The following is an 18,113-nucleotide window of genomic DNA, read 5'->3' on the forward strand; positions in this document are numbered from 1 at the left end:
CTACCCTTTCTGGGACATAGTTTCTGCAGAGCAACAGGAGTTAATCAGAAATTCACCTCTGATCTGTTGACGCCTACATCACAACTACAAGCTTTTACAAAAAGCATTTTTTCATCTGCTCCTCATTCACAACGATTTGAATAAAGAAATACTCAGAAATGCAATTTTACGCTTAATTTTCTTGCGCAACAATAACATCCATAAGGTGGTCTCACCTGCACATGAAGCACTGCAGTGTTCTCTTGAGGAGAGACTCCACCGTCCCTTGCTGTTACTTTCAGAGAGTAATGCTGTTTGGTGTTTTGGGTGAAAAGCTGAGTGGTTCTGATCTCTCCACTCTCACCGTCTACCTCAAAGTGTCCCACTGCTTCCCTTTCTAAAGACAGAGAAAAGTAGAGTGACTATCTTTGTTCATCAGTTAAAAACAAAGGTGAAAAAAAGGTAAATTTAGACCTTACCTGCCATAAGAGAATAAGTGACTGTTCCATTCTCTCCTGCATCCAAATCTGTTGCAAACATGTTTGTCACCACAGATCCTGCAGGTGTATCTGCCTGTATCTGTCGAACAGAACATGCTCATCAGACATAACCAGGATTAAGAAAATCTCACAGGTTAAGATAAAAAAAATTAAACATCAAAAACATGAAGTAGACTCTAAATCAAAGAATTGGGACAGTCTACTATATTTTTTCAGCCAAAGTGCTGATAGAATAATGTGATTCTTCATGATCGGTCTAACTCATCTCATTCTGTTTTTCTTTCTATTTATATAAAATGCGTGTTTGGTTTGAAGCAGAACAACTCGGATACAATAAAAGTGTTAAAAAAATGACAATATTTCCCAACATTTCAAAAACTAAAATCCTATAAGACACTAAGAGAACAAAAGTTTGAAAATGAAAGCCGCTAATCAATTTTGTTAGACAAACTTTTGTGTAACAAAAAAGAAACCATTGTGAAAGCAACTAAAACGTTTGGCATCTAACCATTTCAAAATCAACTGTGCATTTAGAAAAACCCCAAAACTCCTTTAAAGAAAGTCAAGCTGCTGAAAGTGGGTGGCAAAAGGGTTGCTATAAAACAAAAACCCAATTAGGGAGCTAATATTCAGTGTTGTTGACTGAACAAATAACTTTAAGGGAAAAATAATTTATCTTCAAATTTTCACTTTTCATTTCTAAATTTGACTCAAGCAAGGAGGTACCAAACATTCACTGAAAGCAGATTATAGAGGGGAGCTATTATCTGTTACACCCATCTTAAAAAGCACAACTTTACACCTAAAGTAGTATAAGAAAGTTTAATTTCATGCTGTTTTCTACCACTGTCTCAAATTAAATTTAACAATAGTAATATTTTTTTCTGTTTTTCTTCTATTTTAACTTGCATGCAGAATCTCATCTGCTTGAGTTGCAAGATTTAGCTGATTATAAAATGTTATTACATTAAAGGCCAAATAGAAAATTCTGCCAAACACTGTTAAATCCTCATGCATGTATGTTTCAGAAGATGATAATAATAGGAGAAAATAAAAATTAAAAATTCCTTATGCGAATAAAACTCTGAGACAGACACATCAGTTTATGGTGTTAAGTTGTGGAATGCAGTAGATCCACTGCAGTGATGGAGAGCAATACAAACTAACTGCTAACTGGTGACTTGACTGGAAGGGATTAATGGTTTTACTTTTTTTAATCATTTGATGTTGTCAATTTGTGTTAATGAAGGAGGAGGTAAAAAAATAATCTTCTTCTGTCTCTCCTATTATTCATAGAAAATAACTTATTTTATTTTTAAATGTCTTGTATGAACAATAAATAGATAAAATCAAAATCTTAAAGGAGTCTTCTGTTGGGCCTCTGACTCACATGGATGTTCATCTCTTTGCTGGCAGGAATGTGTTTAAACTGAGGACTGTTGTCGTTGATGTCCGTGATCAGGATGTGAACGGTGGCCGTGGCGTTTAAGCGAGGGTGTCCCTGGTCTGTCACCATCACCTTTAGAGTGTGCTGGCCGTGCCGCTCCCGATCCAACGCCACCCAGTTGATGATCTCACCTGGAGGAGAGATCATCCCAAAGTCAGGCTGATGATCATGAAGGAGGGATCTATGCTGAGGGTTTACCTGTTCTAGCGTTGATGCGGAAGAACTTCCCGTCCGACAGAAGGATGTAGGACAGCTGGCTGTTCTTCCCAGAATCCTCATCATCAGCCTTGACTGTTCCCACGAGGCCCTGAGGAGAGGACCCCTCCGACACAGTGAAGAAGTAAACCTCTCTGCCAAACACCGGTGCGTTGTCATTGACATCCAACACACGGACGATCACGGTTGCTGTCGCTGTGGTGTCTTCCAGAGCAGGATCCAAGGATGTGGCTAACACTTGAAAACGATACCTTGACTCAGCCTCAAAATCCAGACTGTTGGAGAGGTACAACCACCCGGTCTTTGGGTGAACACGGAACGGAGCGGGAGGGAACCCCGGTTCTGTTTCTAAAGAGTAAGTCAGGTCTGTGTTGGACGTGCGAGCTCCCCAGGTCCGGTGTGCTCTCACCTGGATGACTCGAGAGTCCCTGCGGTATGCCTCACCTATCTCTACCTGATAAACAAGAGTCTCAAACGCCAGGTTATCGTCGCCAGCTCTTTGGTCGACATCAACCAAAAGAGTCAGTATGGAGCTCAGTGAGGGATCTCCTTCATCCTCAGCGACGATTTCCAGCCCGTAGCTCGACTGATGACCCCCCTGTAAACTCTGGTTGAGGGTGACCGTTCCAAGGTTGCGCTCAACGGCAAACATCCCACCTGTACGCTTCAGGTAATAGCGCACCCTTCCATTGGCCCCACTGTCGTGATCATGAGCATGAGCGATGAAGAGCACTGTGCCAGGAGGAGTGCTCTGGGACACTGTGATGGAGTCGCTGCTTTTGGGAAAGACGGGGGCGTTGTCATTGACGTCCGCTATGGAGACGTTGACTTGAGTTGTGCTGTAGACCTCAGAGGTCTCAGTGAAGCACTGAAGGACCAGCAGGACGTACGGCTGAGTCTCGTGGTCCAGAGGCTTGATGCTGCTGATCACGCCAGATTTCGAATGAATGGAAAACAAATTGTGTGGATCTCCAGAAGAGATACGATAGGAAACAGATTTTGTTGACTCTGTGAAGAAAAACAGATTTCTTTTAGTTTTTAAGATTTAATGCATTTTTTTTTCTTTTGCATTTTTATGTAACAAACTGTTTTGTCTGTTCTTTAACAATCATTTACAAATACAAATGTTGTTAAGGACAGATTTTTAAAAATATTTTGAACTAAATTTTCTTTATAATTGTCCTCCATCATGAGAAAAATGCTACAAGGACATGTTAAAAACACCAAAAACACAATTGTCATCGAAGTGGGTCTTTTAAATCGTCCAAATAGCCCAAATTTATTTTATTACAAAGAATTGCACCATTTAATAAATCTGTAAAATTATCAATATTATTTTTCGGAAAGAAAAACAACTAAAAACGATTTAAGCTTTTGATACAAAGTTGAAAATAAATAAACCTCTAATCAAATCATGCTGACTTGTAAGTTAAATCGTGTGTGACCTTTTGAGTAGAAGTCAAAAGGTGCTTTGGGGGTCATCTCTATCCCATATCACCATGGAAACTACAAGGGGAGAAGCTAAATCCACAAAGACATCAGCAAAGAAAGAGTTCAGGGGTTGACCTTACTGGTGTAAATCTGTTTGGACGTTTGGGTGCTTGTTATCCACATTCAAGCTGTTTTTTTTTTTAATCGTCTCTGTGTTTGTTTCTTTCCTGTCCTCTCTGACCTCAGCCTCTCACAACAGATGGTTGCCCTTATTGAGCCTGATCCCACTACAGGTTTCAAACTTTACATCCATTTAGGGAGTTTTCTCCTCATGGTTGCTCACTTGCATGTGTGGGATTTCACAGAAAATTCTTCAGTGTAACAAACTAGTCATTCACAGGAAGTAAGCCACCATTAAACTATGCTTTAAAAAATGTGTGGCTGGATAGAAATGAGCAGGATCAAAATAAATAATATTATAGGAATTATAAAATATCAATTGTCATTTTTTTCTTAGTTTAGTGTTTTTCTTGTGCTCAGGTCCACATGCAGTAATATGGGCTGTGCTAAAGTGACCTAAAACTGCACTGAGTGGAGATGCGTGCTCATCGGATCAGTGTGAACTTGAATTAATTACAGCACAGGTAAGAAGATCCCATTAATACCCTCCAAGTGTTTGTTACTCTTGTAAAAAGGCCAAGCAGAGAGCTTAAGGACGCCCAAGCCATGTTGCTTCAACTTTAAGCCCAAGTGTTAATCTCTTAATGGATCAAAGCGCCTTAAATGCCTGTCTAGGATGGAGGGGAGGTTTAGTCGTTAAAGGCTCTTCATAAAGTAACGAGACAATTATGAGGAGATGATCCTGACAACCTGAGAGGAGCAGAGAATTAGAGTGATGTTTGTGATACAAAACTCAGGAGTATGAAAGATAATATGTGTGAGAAGTCAACATGTATTTTTTTAGGAGTAATATACATTCATCAAATGTAACTACTGTGCTGTCTATTCATGACCCTCTAAAATGACTGAGATAATAAATAAATTCGGCCCAGCACTGATAAGAATAAGAACATTTTTAAAGGACAAATGCACAAAGTTCATCAAACTGATACTGGATTGTACCCCGCCTCCCCCCTACAGTAGTTGGGTTGGGCTCCAGCCGACTGTGACCCCTAAAGGGATTAAGTAGGTTTGTAAAGGGCTGAATGAATGTATTGTAGGACTTTTAGTAAATTAAGATATTAAAAGTAATGTAATTACATTTCAGTATGATTCCCATTATTAGTTTGCCAATAAATCTGAGTTTTGCAATTAGCTCAGCTTTAAATTGAACAGTTTTTTAGAGACATATCTTGCTAAATTGTAGTATATTTATATTAAATATGATTCAAAGCTCCCTCCACTACCACCCTAACTGGAAGGACATCATTTTAATTTTTCCTTCAGAGGATGTTGTGGAGGAAAGATTTATTAAATGTATGATTGTGAAAGAAATTAATTTTTGGCTTTTTATTTTGCTTTGTAAGAACATTTCGAAAAAGCAGCAGTGGATGCAGTTTATTTTTCCTGGACAGGAGGGGGGGAAAGGTAGACAACAAGGGTATCTGATCTGTGTCCTTGGATGTGAAGTTTGTGTCCTGTGAAGCAAAGTCCTGCTTGTCCTTCAAACATCCCCACATACTGCTCATGACCTGAATCATGTCGGTTCCATTAGTGATAACTAGCAGGGGTAGATGTAGATGGAAAGGACACAGACACCGGCCTTAAAGACTCGGACTGGTTTGGTTTGTTTGTGCTGTTTTGAGGTTGCACAACTGCTGGCAAAAGGATGAAATAAAGCTGGATTTGCCACAAGCTGCTTCTCAACTAAGTGTTTTTTTTCTCCCAACAGGTCTGTGTTGGTCTTATCTGTATTCACTACAAGCAGTGCTAAGCATTAGTTTGAGTGTTGTGAAAGTGTGCTGTGGGGCACAACAAAAATTCAATTTTCTATACCACTTATTCTCATAGGGGTCATGGGGGTCACGGAGTCTATCCATTTACTGTCTGGCTTCAGTCTGGACAATGAAACACAAACAATACACCAGCCAAATGTTTGCCTTGTAGACATTATTTATATGTTTCTTCATCCATTTTTGTAATCTTTGATTTTATTAAATTTATAATTTGCTTTGATTGGCCAAATCTATCAGGAGTGAACATCGGATGCTGCCACTAACCGTTACCTTCACTTTATTTCCAACGCTCCTCACTATAAGGATTTGGGAATGTTCACACTTACGCATCGGAACAACGGCCTGCACTGTCCCCACATGCGTCCCCGGCGCCGCATCTTCAGGAACTGTGAAAGTGTAGCGGGATTTCTGGAACACAGCTGGAGTCTGAGCACTCTGCAGGACGTTGACGGTGATTTCTGCAGGTCTGGCTGCGGCGAGGCCCCCCCCATCCTGGGCTGTTATGAAGAGCTTCATACTTGCTGCACCCAGGTGGGTCAGGGAGGAGTTCAGGAAGAGCATCCCTGCAGAAGGCAGATGGAGTTGGATTGACTTCAAACTAGTAGGTTTTTCTTTTATTTAACTTCATTATGTTGTTATATTTGTCTTTATGTTTTCTGTTTATTTTAAGTCAGTTTATTTATTGCTTGCCTGATGTTTTAAAACTGTAATTATCAAATTAAATAGACCTGAAAGTAAATTTTGCCAAAAAATAGAAATAATCTAGAAACTACACAACAATAATAAGTGTTTTGTGCTCACACATTAGCTGTACTTGCAGACAAACTAAAAGTGATGACAGCTTATTAAGGAATTAATCTTTGAAAACTCAAGACAATTTCTACTAGTTTGTATTTATTTAGAAAAAACACTCAAAAGTCAGAAAAATATTAAACTCATTAAAGACCCCATCAAAATATATTGTTTGAATAAAAAGTTGCTTTACTTTTTAACTTTTATATTTATACGAATATGTTGCCCTTGTCCCCCTGGATTCTAAATCAGTGGATTTTCTCCTTAAACCCTGCTGAGCGGTGACACAAACAATCATATCATGGGGTTTGCACAAGTCTACAAGCTCCTTACACACTCACACAACGTCTTAATCCAATCACACAGTCGTCTTACAAACCAGCGAATGAACTATGTGGTAAAAACTTCAGGAAATGCTCATCTAGTTTGCAGACAAACATAAATCTGCATACTGTTCTGTATCCTTACCTGTTTGTGTATCCAGTATAAACAAACTGGACACGTCTCCGGGTATAATACTGTAACTGATATGTCCAAACCTGCCCGAGTCTTGGTCAGTGGCTATAACGCTGAGGATTTCGGTGCCGGGCGGGGCGTGGCTGCTGACACTCATGGTGTACTGTTCAGGGTTAAACACCGGAGCGTTATCGTTCAAGTCTTCTATTTCAATATGTACATAAGTTTGGGCGCTCTGGCCTCCCTGAAGAAGTAGAAGAAGAAGGAAAAAAAAAATGAAAGTTAAAAATAACTGGATTGAGAAGAAACGGTATTTGGCGATCATAGAGAAGAGTCACTGACTGGATCTTCAGCTTTGATCAGGATGTCATAAACAGTCAGCCCTGCATCTCTGTCAATGTCCTGGGAGACACACAGCTCTCCTGTGTCAGGCTGGACTTGGAAGAGGGGGTGTCTGTCCGCTCTGTCAAAGCCATCGGACAGAGAGTAGAGCAGCACGCCGAACTCAGGGGTGTCTGCATCCGTGGCAACAACCTGGGAGAAAAAAAAGTTAGAAAAACCCGAAATAACAATCATCTGCACATTTTTAGAGTGTCCGCCCTGAGATTGGAAGGTCATGGGTTCAAATCCCAGCCGAGTCATACCAAAGACTCTAAAAATGGGACCCAGTGCCTCCCTGCTTTACATTCAGCCTCAAGGGGTTGGAGTGGGGGGTTATATCACTTTTTCTGCTTAATTTATACTGATCCATTTTCTTAACCTGCTGTATCACTTTCAGGGTCACAGGAACGTGGGGTACACTCTGGACAGGTCACCAGTCTGCCACAGGGCCACACAATTACTCCCTCACACACATACACATCTAAAGACACTTTAGAGAAACCAATGAACCTATGAAGCATTTTTACATACATAATGTTACCTATAACTCCTAAAAGCTATAATTCCTTTAAGTTCTTTGTGCCTTCAGTTGAACCCAACTCAAGTAAAATTCCCTCTTTATTCTGATTTCCTCAGCAAATATAAACCAACATCTCGTGACTGTAAGTGTAATTAAGAGTTGTGCCATAATGTGGCAGCTGTGGCTGCAGCTTTGATGCTACTGTAAATCATAAACCAGTCTTACTCTGTCAGATAAAGGTCACACACAATAAAAGCATAAAAATGATCCTCGCAGTCAAGAGAAGACTTGAGACTCAGAGAACAAAGGACATCAGAGGGTGGAACCGCCTGCTCTTTATATGTTCCTGTGACCGTCGATGTGTTTGACAGCCTTTGCTCATAAAGAGTGATATCACTGCGGCGTGAATGAACTTTTACCACAGTAAGTCTGAGAGATGAGGATAAAGGTCTGAATGGACGTGTGCTGCGACACACCCATTATGTCCAAATCAACTACAAACACATCACAACATACACATTTATCATCAATATTAAAGACTCACTCTGATTAAAATTGAATTTTTAACATGTTCTTGTGGCATTTTTCTTATGATGAAAGAAAATTAAGCTTAAAATTGTATTTCTTTAGAGTTGAATCCTGCCGCTCTGCAGGAACTATGTCCAAGAAAATTATTTTAAAATTTTGGCAAAAAATATGATCATTAATGAAAGACCACTAGAAATGCTTTGATCAAAAGATGATTGGTCAGGTGCTATGACTTTACACACCTGATTTAAAAGTTCCATTAGGTTTGAGTCCCTATGCTCTTATTATCACTAACATTTACAGAAGAGGGTGCTTGAAATAGGGCTTCTCATGTGAGAGTTTGAGACTGCAGCAGTGTGGCACCAGGCACCACGTCTGTCATTCAGAACTGAAGTGAGAAGAGCTGGAGTTTGTATTTAGAAGGAACACTGATGCCTTTGTGTAAAGACGCTGAGGGTAACTTTTGTCTGACGACATGTCAAACAGATGCAGCACGATTCAGAGAAGTGGGATGTCTGCAGAGAGGACTTGACCTGGGTAGTTGTTTTTTTTTCATAAAAGTGTTTAATTGTTTATTATTAACTATTTAATAAAATCCTCAAAAGACTTTCCAAAACTGTTTCATTTGTGAGGTATGGATAGCTTACAACAATGTTAGCTTAAGATGCAAAAATATTGACATGAATGTTGAGAAAAGAATTGACCTTATTTGCCCACTGTCTCCAATTTGATCCACCTCTTTTCAACTGGTGTCATTGTATTATAAAGAATTAATTATCAAGAAATGTACATTTTTTCAATAAAGCAAGTAGTAATTTAAGAAAACAGTAATAACAATAGATTAGTTATTCCGAGCATAAAGTTTTAAAAATTTGCAAAAGCTTTTCCCGCCAAAAGTGGTTTTAAGATTTCATGGAAGCAGCCATTTTGAAAAGAACAGGAAAAGTCTTTCTACTGCCCCTAGTGGAATGATGGAGAACTACAGGGCCAAAAAGATGGACCAAATTATAAACAATGGGTTTTAAGGAAACTTTTGTTTAGTTAAAGAGATAGGGGTCTTAGAACATATCAAGTATGATATGAATGGTTATATGGGGTTAATACTTTAATCAGTAATTTATTTATGCTAATTTTTGGAAGAATGTTTCAGCCATTTGAGACAGTCCAATGAAGGCTTTATCTTCAAATGTGAGAATGGGTTGATTGCCAGGACAAATAAGAGCTGCTCTAACTAAACTTGTTTTTGTTTTTGTCTGACCTACTTGTAAAAAGCAGCTTCCAACGTCGCTGTGCTCTGGTATGGACACGCTGTACAGCTGCTGCTGGAACACTGGCTCGTTGTCGTTGACGTCCTCCAGCGTCACAGACACTGTGGCTGTGGATGAAAGAGTCAGCTCTCCTCCATCTGCTGCCACCACCAGGAACCACAGCTCCTGCTGGGACTCTTTGTCGAGGGCTGCTGCCGTGGTGACCAGGCCCGTCTGTGGGTCGATGTGGATCAGGCCGTCCTGGTTGGACTTCAGGATGGAGAACCTGATATCTGCGTTGTTCCCTTCGTCTGCATCTCGAGCCATCATCTGTATGAGGGAACTCCCTAGAGGAACGTCTTCTGCAACGCTTATCGAGTACACGTCTTTCTCAAAGACAGGGCGGCAGTCATTTGCATCTAGCACCTTCAGGAGAAGGACCATCTCACTGCTGAGAGGGGGACTCCCAGAATCTGTAGCTTTCACCCTCAACTCGTACAGGTCCTCGTCCTCCCTGTCAAGCTCAGAGTGAACACACAAAGCATAGAGAGAGTCATCCGTTTGCTTCAGGGTGAACTTCCCATCCCCTCCTTCAAGCATGACGGAGATCCTCTCCTCTTCAAGGTCTGGGTCTGACACCGAAATCCGAGCGACATAGTCCCCAACTGATGCTGCCTCAGACACTGAAGCCTCTCCCGTCTCACTGAGAAACAGCACCGTGATGGTGGGACTGTTATCGTTGATGTTGAGCACCTTGACACCCACAAAGACGTTGCTGTACTCAGGTTGGGCACCATTGTCCTGTGCCCTGATGATCAACTCGTGAAACGGTTGAGTCTCAAAATCAAGCTGTTGGTTGAGATAAACCAACCCTGTGGTTTCATTGATTGAAAAAACGTGATTCGGGTCACTCTGCCGCCTGTTGATCTCATAAGTCACTCTGCCATTGTCTCCCAGGTCGGGGTCGAGGGCATGGACCTGGCACACAACAGATCCGATGGGGGCATCTTCATGGACTGAGGTGTGGTATTCAGTCTGGTTGAACACAGGAGGGTTGTCGTTTTCATCCAGCACACGTATTTTCACCTGCAGCCTTCCACTTCTGGCTGGAATCCCACCATCAAAGCCCTCAATGGTCAAAGAGAAGAAGTCCTGTTTTTCTCTGTCCAGTTTTTGACTCAGGATGAGGTCCAGATGAAGGGGTGGCTCTGATGAGCTCCAGTAGTCCAGGAGGAAATAATCAGTCAGGTTACTCTCTATGATCCTGTACCCCTGAGTCCCAAGGAGCCCCTCATCCTGGTCTTCTGCACCTTCAAGATGGAACCGGCTCCCTGGTGGACTCAGCTCTGACACCTCCAGGTCCACCTCCCCAGATGGAAACACCGGAGAGTGATCATTGACATCTTCCACCTCTATCCTCACTCTGATCACCTCCCCCGTGAGAGTGGCTGCCACAAAGTCGTACTTGTCTCTGCTCTCTCTGTCCAGCACAACCGCGGTGGAGATGATGCCCGAGTCTGCGTCTATCTCCAGGTCCCTGAACACATACGAGTCTCTGCTCTCTGAGATGAAGAACCCAGTGGTGTGTCTGCTCAGTCCCGCTCCCAGAGCTCCGACGATGGTTCTGGCGGGCAGACCCTCTTTGACAGACAGCGTCAGGTTGTAGACCTGTCCGTGCACCTGTGCGCACAGGAGCGCCAGCAGGAGCGCGCGGAGCAGCTCCATTCCTCCTTGATGACACGTGGTTTCCCAGAAGACGAGGCGAGACTACATCTTCCCCTATCAAAGGTTGAATCCACGATCACGTTCTAAAACCATTTTTCAAAGCAACCCAGAGAGACGTGGGCGCGCGGGACAGCGGGCGCTCTTCCTCCATCCTGTAGTTGGAAACTGCAAATCCTCTGCGGGTCAACAGGACACCTCCGAGCGCGCGCGCTTATCGCTCCTCCTCGCAGGCTGCGCGTCTCTCGCTGATCTTCTCCATCTGCAGCCCGGATTGCTTAAGACGTAATTAGGGTGACAGATTTCTCCCCAGACAGGTGGCCTCGCGCGCCTGACCTGTGGAAGATCACAACTAGTAGGGGGAGGGGGTGGGAGGGGTTACGACTGCTGTAAGAGTTAATAGACTAGATAAGGTGAAGAAGATGGAAGAATGGAATATAATCAGCTTTTATGCGTTTGAGTCCAGAACATGTTGGAATGGCTCCATCTACTGGCAAGAAGAAGTATTGCAACTTTTCAAATATCTAACAAATCAAAATTAGTATAATTTTTTTACCAGAAACACTCCAGTTTCAATTCTGATTTCATTGTGAAATACTTTCTCCTAAATCATTTTCAAATTCAACGTTTTCAGTACGTTTAAGTTTTTTTTTTTTTGTTTTGTTTTTTTAACTTTCACTCGTTATTTTTGATTATTCCTTAGTTATATATTGCACAGAGTAACAATACTTTTGAGTCTTTTTAAAATCTAAATTTCTTGGTTATCCATTCCAACAGTAAAATAAAAATACAATATATTTTATATAAATCAAAGCAAAATGAGACACAGTAACTGAATACAAGAATATTTCTGGATTTCACTGAATTTGTTCTCATTAAACATATGAATTAAACATTCATGTCAGAATGAAAAAAATATATACTTTCATAAGGTCAGAAATTAAATAAACTTTTAGATTTGTAAGTTTAACTTTAGGCTTTAAACATTGTAATATAAGCCTAATTAAACGAAGTTATGGCACCGAAAGTGTAAAAATGTAAAAGATGATTTAGTGAAGTGTAAAAAAATCTTCCAGTAGAACACCTGATGATGCAGAAAACCTTTTTGAGCTAAAAATGAAATTAAACTCATAAAATGTTTGAGAAAATCTGATCTTTATTGAAATGAAGCAAAAATAAACTTCACATTTCAAACCAGGAGAAAGAGCAGAGTTTAATTCATGTGTGTCTGGACATTAGTCGTCCGTCACAATCTGAGGAGAGGCCTCTGTTGGAGGACAGCAGACCAGGGAGCAGTTACCGAAAGCAACCAATTTAATGAAGCAACAACTAGTTGACAAGCAGTCTGTGTGACGAGGAAGCAGGAGATAAAAAAGGAAATGTTGGGTGTATCTACATCTTGAGTTTGTAAAAAAAAAAAAAACATTGTCCCAGTTACAGAAAGAAAACCACTGAAGTCTTTAGAATCTTTTTCTCTTGAGGATTTCTGGTTTCCAGTTGACTGGGTGGCTTTCTTCCGTCTGTAAGAAAGAAAAGAGCACAGAGCAGCTAAATTCCACTCTTTCTGCGGCATGGAGGCGAGCTGGTACTTTTTATTTTTAGGTCATCATTCTTGTACTCACCGCTGTGTCGTCCTCTTTGTAAACTTTGATGGTCTTGTCAGCCTCTGCAGTGATCAGTCGGCTCTCCGAGTGGTCGAACACACAGGCGAAGATTCCCGACTCGCTGTCCAGAGATCCGGGCTGCACGGCCGCGTGGATCCTCTGAAAGTTGTATCCCGTTCTCCAGTCCCACATGTGGATGGTTCCGTTGTCGGCTTCAGGAGGAGAAAGAAGAGAAAACTCAATGAGGAGTCCAAAAGTTGGCCAAACACAAGTAACTTTATATCAGCTCAGATTTATCTGTATAGAAGGAGTTTCAAGGCAAATGTTTCTTTACTAAAACATCTCTTTTGTCTCTTTGAGGGTCAATATTTCGTAAAGCAGCATCACCTCCAGACACCAAGACTCCATCAGAGTTCACCGCCAGCGTGTTGATGATGGCGTTGTGTCCAGACAGATTCTGGATGAAGTTTCCGTCGGGGAACATCCACTGTTTGATGTTATCAGCCGATCCAGAGGCGAACGTGTATCTGTGACAGAGGACATGAGAGAAGAGGACAGTCAGAAATGGGTTTGTAGGTGGCTGGTGTGTGTTTGTTGTACACTCACTGTCTGGGATGCATCACCAGCGTCCGGACGGACTTCTTGTGGTTGGTCAGAGTTGCTCTGGTTTTTCCAGCGATCAGATCCCACAGCCTGATGGTGGAATCGTGGCTCCCTAAAAACAAAATAAAAACCAAGAAATGAGCTACCTCTTTACTGCAACAACTTTTTAATCTAAAATTGTAAATGTCTGTGTTTAGAAAAATGTATTTACCGGTTATGACTTGTGGCTCTGCTGCCTGACATCTCACCGTGGCGACGGTGTTGGTGTGACCCGTTAGGGTGTGCACGTTTGCTTTGGTCCTGATGTCCCACACCTTCAAATACAGGCAGAAAAACGGTCAGTTCCTTAACCCAGCACTCTTCCCTCAGTTCAGAAACAACAAACTCCAATCATGAGTGTGACGTCAGCCGCTGAGAAGGTACGGTTGTAAAAAGAAGTTTTTGGTCTAAAACCAAAAGTCAGGACTTTAAAACTGTTATTTGTGTCATGTGTGTTTCAATCCTAACACGTTGAGTGAAAAAGAAAAAGCTGAAAAAGATTTTGGAGCAAAAAATTCTACAACTGTAATCATGTGACATTAGTTTGAAAAATGTTTGGTTTCTGAATGATAAAATACAAAGATTACTTAAGATTCTATTTACCAAACAATTTTTTTTTAGTTTTCAGAAGTTTATGATTATTTTCCTACAACTTTTTCAGCATTTTGTGACACCAAACATGTTTAGTAAATGTGTAACACAAAAAATTACAATTTTAAAAGAGTCTAATAGAAACTTCACGGAATATATTGTTACAGAAAAACCTCGATTCTGACGCAGATGTCAATCTGAACCAAATATTCTGATCCACCCTCATCTAAAACTGAACCTATTATTTCTCTGCTGTGTCTCTATTTTTTTCTTTTTCAAATCTCCCATGCAGTCATTAAGGAAGCAGAGCAGGTTTACCATAAAATATTTAAATAAACAAACATAATTAAAGTGCATCAAATAGATGCAGAAAAAGGAAACAAGAAAAGCTAAATAAATAAATAAATAAACGCATAAAAAATATTCAACTAGAAAAATGTTTGCATTAGAAAGATAGAAAAAAAACTTTCCTTGTAGTTCCTAATTGTAGTTCCTTATTCTTACAATCTGTAAGTTGGACTGTTTTTACCACAATTTCAGCCTTTCGTGGTATGTTTTGCATAAACAAGGAATGTTTTTTTTTTTAATCACTGTTTTCTTAAAGGAGCCATAACATGAAAATTCAACTTTTTGAGGTTTTAAGTGCATTTTACTGTTCCAACACATCAACAAATCTAGACACTGAAGGTTTTTTAAGACATTCGTACACTTTGATCTATAGATTTATTGTATGCATTTGTTTTTTGCTTATCTAAGCATTGTCACTTCTTTTCTGTAAATTTTGATTTTTCTAACACGGATAACATATACAAACTAATGACTGGATTAAGATCTTACCCTGGCTGTGGCGTCTCTGCTGCACGTCATGAGGACATCAATAGTTGGATGGAGGTCCAGGTCATACACAGCACTGAGGTGTCCGTGATAATGCCTGATGACCTAAAATACAAACTGCTGATGTCACTAAAACACCAAAACTCTGAACACTGGAGAAAATAAAAGAAATAATTGAACTTTCTGGATCTGTTTATATTCAAACAATTATTTTATTTTATTCTATTTTATCTGAACAGAAATATTGTGAGGAGAAGGCTGTACCTTGTTGTACTCTAGATCCCAGCATTTGACTTGCTTATCCTCTCCACAGGAGAAAAGGTACGGACTGCGGCTGCTCACCGCCACTCCACGAACTGTGCTGATGTGTCCCGTCAGAGAGAGTTTCAGTTTTCCACTGGCCAGGTCCCAGATCTGAAGGAAAAACAAAAAGATTCAAGACATACTCCTGGTTGTATTTTATCTGTTCCACCATAAAAAAATGCATAAATAAATAAAACTGCCATATTCCTAATTGTAAAAATGAGTTAAACATGTCTTTTGATCAACTTTATAAATACAATTTAAAAAAGATAAATAAGTTATTTTTAACTGACCTTGATTGTTCTGTCTGCAGATCCGGTAACAAACCACTGATTCCCCGGCTCCACAGCGATGGACCTGACCCAGCCAAGGTGGCCACTGATGACCTGTCAGATGACAAAAGCCTTCCGTAATCACGGCAGATGTTGTTTTTATGGAGGATCTTTCCCCCTCCATCACAAAGGTTGACATAACTGACAAAAAATAGTAAGATTATTTGAAGTTACTCGGAAGAGTTTCCAGGGAGGATGCCACTGCGGTTTGGGCATGGTCGGTGCTCTCCTCATCAGGTTAGAATGTCTGGTGCCACCTCCTTCCAAGAGCAGCTACAGCGAACATGTACGGTTGTTGTGTTAGAAATATTTCACAGAAAACTGGCAAATTAAAGAGCGCTTAGAAAGCGTTTTATGTACCAGAGCGGTGGACTGAGCGTGAGCTCTTTCTGCTCCACGACGGATCTCTGCGACTGTGGCTGCAGTGCGGCTGGACTCTTGTCTAATAAAGCCAACATAAGAAAGAAAAAAAGAAAACAATTCAATAAATAAATGTACCCAATTAATTCACAGAAACTGAGCTAACACTATCTTCATTAGTTGACTCCAACAGGATTACCTTGCTTGTGATGGTGGCAAAGCCAGAGCCATGGAGTGGATTCCTGACTCACTGGGGTTTCTGTGCACTTTTGTATCAGCTGTCAGGGCGACTCCTGATGGGTTAAAGACATGCATGATACAAAGTTTTCTGGAGCGATGAATTAAAATCCTTTAATAGTTTGGCTACAAGAAAAGTATTTACCAGGTCCGGATGGATAAGCATGCGTTCCCGTGATCAGATATTCAGGATCATCCCCTGAATTGTTGGAAATCAAAGACAAATAAAAAAAAAAAAACTAAGAAAACGGTGAGACTTGACGTTTGATTTCCACTCACCCGGCTGCATGTAAGCGTCGTTGCCGTGGATACCGTCTGGATGATGTGACTTCACCTCCTTTAACACTGGCATGTGTAAAACAGGACTGTAGTCTGACTTCAGCTTCACACCCATCTTCAGCTTGTGGCTTTAGAAAAAGGGAAACAGTGAGGAGCTACAACACAATTTGAAGTGGAAAGGTGCCCTGATATACGCAAAAATATCAAAATGCCAATTATAGCCAAAACAATAATATTAAAAAGAAAAATGTCTCCTCTTGCATTCTTAAAAAGTAAAAACAACTCCAATACTTTTGATTTGAACTGTTAAAAATGAAGCAATAAGCACAATTAGCATGAAACTAAGTTTTAATACGTTCTAAAGACAGAACTTTTACATGTAAAAGCTTAACTTGTGTTACCTGTCCTCATCTAGAGCGATGGATTTAGCATGGTCAGCTACGAACATGTCATGAGTCCTTTTCAATGACCTGAAGACCAACGTGTGGACCGAGTGTTTCTGGACTTCCTGCAATCATTAAAAAAGTTCACTTGAAAGATGATTCGACGTGAATTATAACAGAGGAAAGGCGCTACGAAAACGTGCAACTTGGAAACGTTAACATCTCCAGTAGTTAGACGGGCCCAGGACTGTGCGAGTCCAAGCGGGGATCAAAGAGAATCTCCCAGACCCTCAAACAAAGTCTTACCTCAGTCATGGTGGGAATAGAAAAAGAACAATATCACTCCAATCCAAAATATTATCGGTGAATATAGCCTACGAGCACCGTAGAGCTATCGAAGTGACAAAAACACTCCACCGCCGCGGCGACAAACGAGTCTACATGCCCCGGAAGTACAACGGCCTAAAGGGTTCAATTTGTTTTATAGCGCCCTCTACCGGTAAGCCTCAGTTACATTCCAGAGTCCCACAGCGGCAGAGATTCAGGTGATTTTCGAGAATCAACCCCCCATTTTTATGAATTTCATAAAAAAATGTTTGAAAAATATACATTTTGATACATTTTAATCCCAAACACAGGCCTATCAGACAATGTTACATATTGAGTTTGCCTCTTTTCAAAGAAAGCAGACTTTCATTAAACAAAAACTCTTAAAATCAATCCATCATTAGTGTTCTGTAGCTACATTTTCCACTTGTCTTCACCCTGTGCTGTCCCTGTCTTTGCCTGGAGTTTCGTTTTCTATGTCCTGTCTTTAATTTTAGTTGTCCATAATACCATTTTTTATCATCAAAACCAGGAAATCATGCTTTTGGGTGTTTTAACATGTTCTTCTGGTATTTTCCTCACAATAGAGGACATATTTAAAGATAATTAAGCTAAAAATTGCACTTTTGAGAATGTATCAAAGCGAATCATTGTGAATCAGGAGATTTAAAAAATACAGTTTAAAAAAGGTTGTATTTTTATGAGGAAAATAGCCTGGGTGGGCCGCAAGCTCCCTGCTGCGACGGAGACGGGAAGGGGGGTGGGGTTGCTCTGCACCACTAGTCAGAGGTGAACTTTTAATGAACTACAACCGTTCTGCAGAAACTATAACGACACAAGTTTTTGAATAATTGGCATAATCATTATTAAGATACCACTCTTTGAGGATAGCTCAAAGGATGATTGGAGTGGGACTTAAAGCACCCTCTGTGTTTTTGATTTTGAACTTTTTTGTGTGTCAAACTGAATCCAAGTTGGCACTTCATAAGTTCACCACTCACTTGCCTCTTTTCCTGTACTTGACTGCATTGATGTGGTCTCAAAAAG

The 18,113-nt window shown here is 40.6% G+C and overlaps 2 protein-coding genes across 2 annotated transcripts in view; both read right to left on the bottom strand.

Annotated features, from left to right (window-relative positions):
• dchs2 (dachsous cadherin-related 2) overlaps positions 1–12,189 on the bottom strand; it is a 31,242-nt gene extending 19,053 nt beyond the window's left edge. The window contains exons 1-8 of the mRNA XM_024259887.2: positions 9,468–12,189; positions 7,119–7,310; positions 6,789–7,020; positions 5,855–6,091; positions 2,125–3,150; positions 1,870–2,057; positions 459–558; positions 216–376 (exon numbers count right to left, since the gene is read on the bottom strand). Coding sequence (XP_024115655.1) covers positions 216–376; positions 459–558; positions 1,870–2,057; positions 2,125–3,150; positions 5,855–6,091; positions 6,789–7,020; positions 7,119–7,310; positions 9,468–11,177 — 3,846 coding nt within the window. The 5' untranslated portion in view covers positions 11,178–12,189. The remainder of the gene's footprint in view (positions 1–215; positions 377–458; positions 559–1,869; positions 2,058–2,124; positions 3,151–5,854; positions 6,092–6,788; positions 7,021–7,118; positions 7,311–9,467) is intronic.
• Positions 12,190–12,312: 123 nt separating this feature from the next.
• plrg1 (pleiotropic regulator 1) lies at positions 12,313–17,209 on the bottom strand. The gene is made up of 15 exons (XM_024259985.2): positions 17,046–17,209; positions 16,758–16,864; positions 16,357–16,484; positions 16,223–16,276; positions 16,040–16,133; positions 15,841–15,922; positions 15,655–15,753; positions 15,442–15,534; positions 15,110–15,259; positions 14,849–14,950; positions 13,593–13,695; positions 13,385–13,493; positions 13,166–13,305; positions 12,797–12,990; positions 12,313–12,694 (listed from the first exon to the last, which is right to left on the bottom strand). The coding sequence occupies exons 1-15, from the start codon at positions 17,052–17,054 to the stop codon at positions 12,635–12,637; spliced, it is 1,524 nt and encodes a 507-aa protein (XP_024115753.1). The 5' UTR covers positions 17,055–17,209; the 3' UTR covers positions 12,313–12,634.
• Positions 17,210–18,113: the final 904 nt, after the last annotated feature.

The sequence above is a fragment of the Oryzias melastigma genome, linkage group LG1 (genome assembly GCF_002922805.2).
Source record: "Oryzias melastigma strain HK-1 linkage group LG1, ASM292280v2, whole genome shotgun sequence".
NCBI lineage: Eukaryota > Metazoa > Chordata > Actinopteri > Beloniformes > Adrianichthyidae > Oryzias > Oryzias melastigma.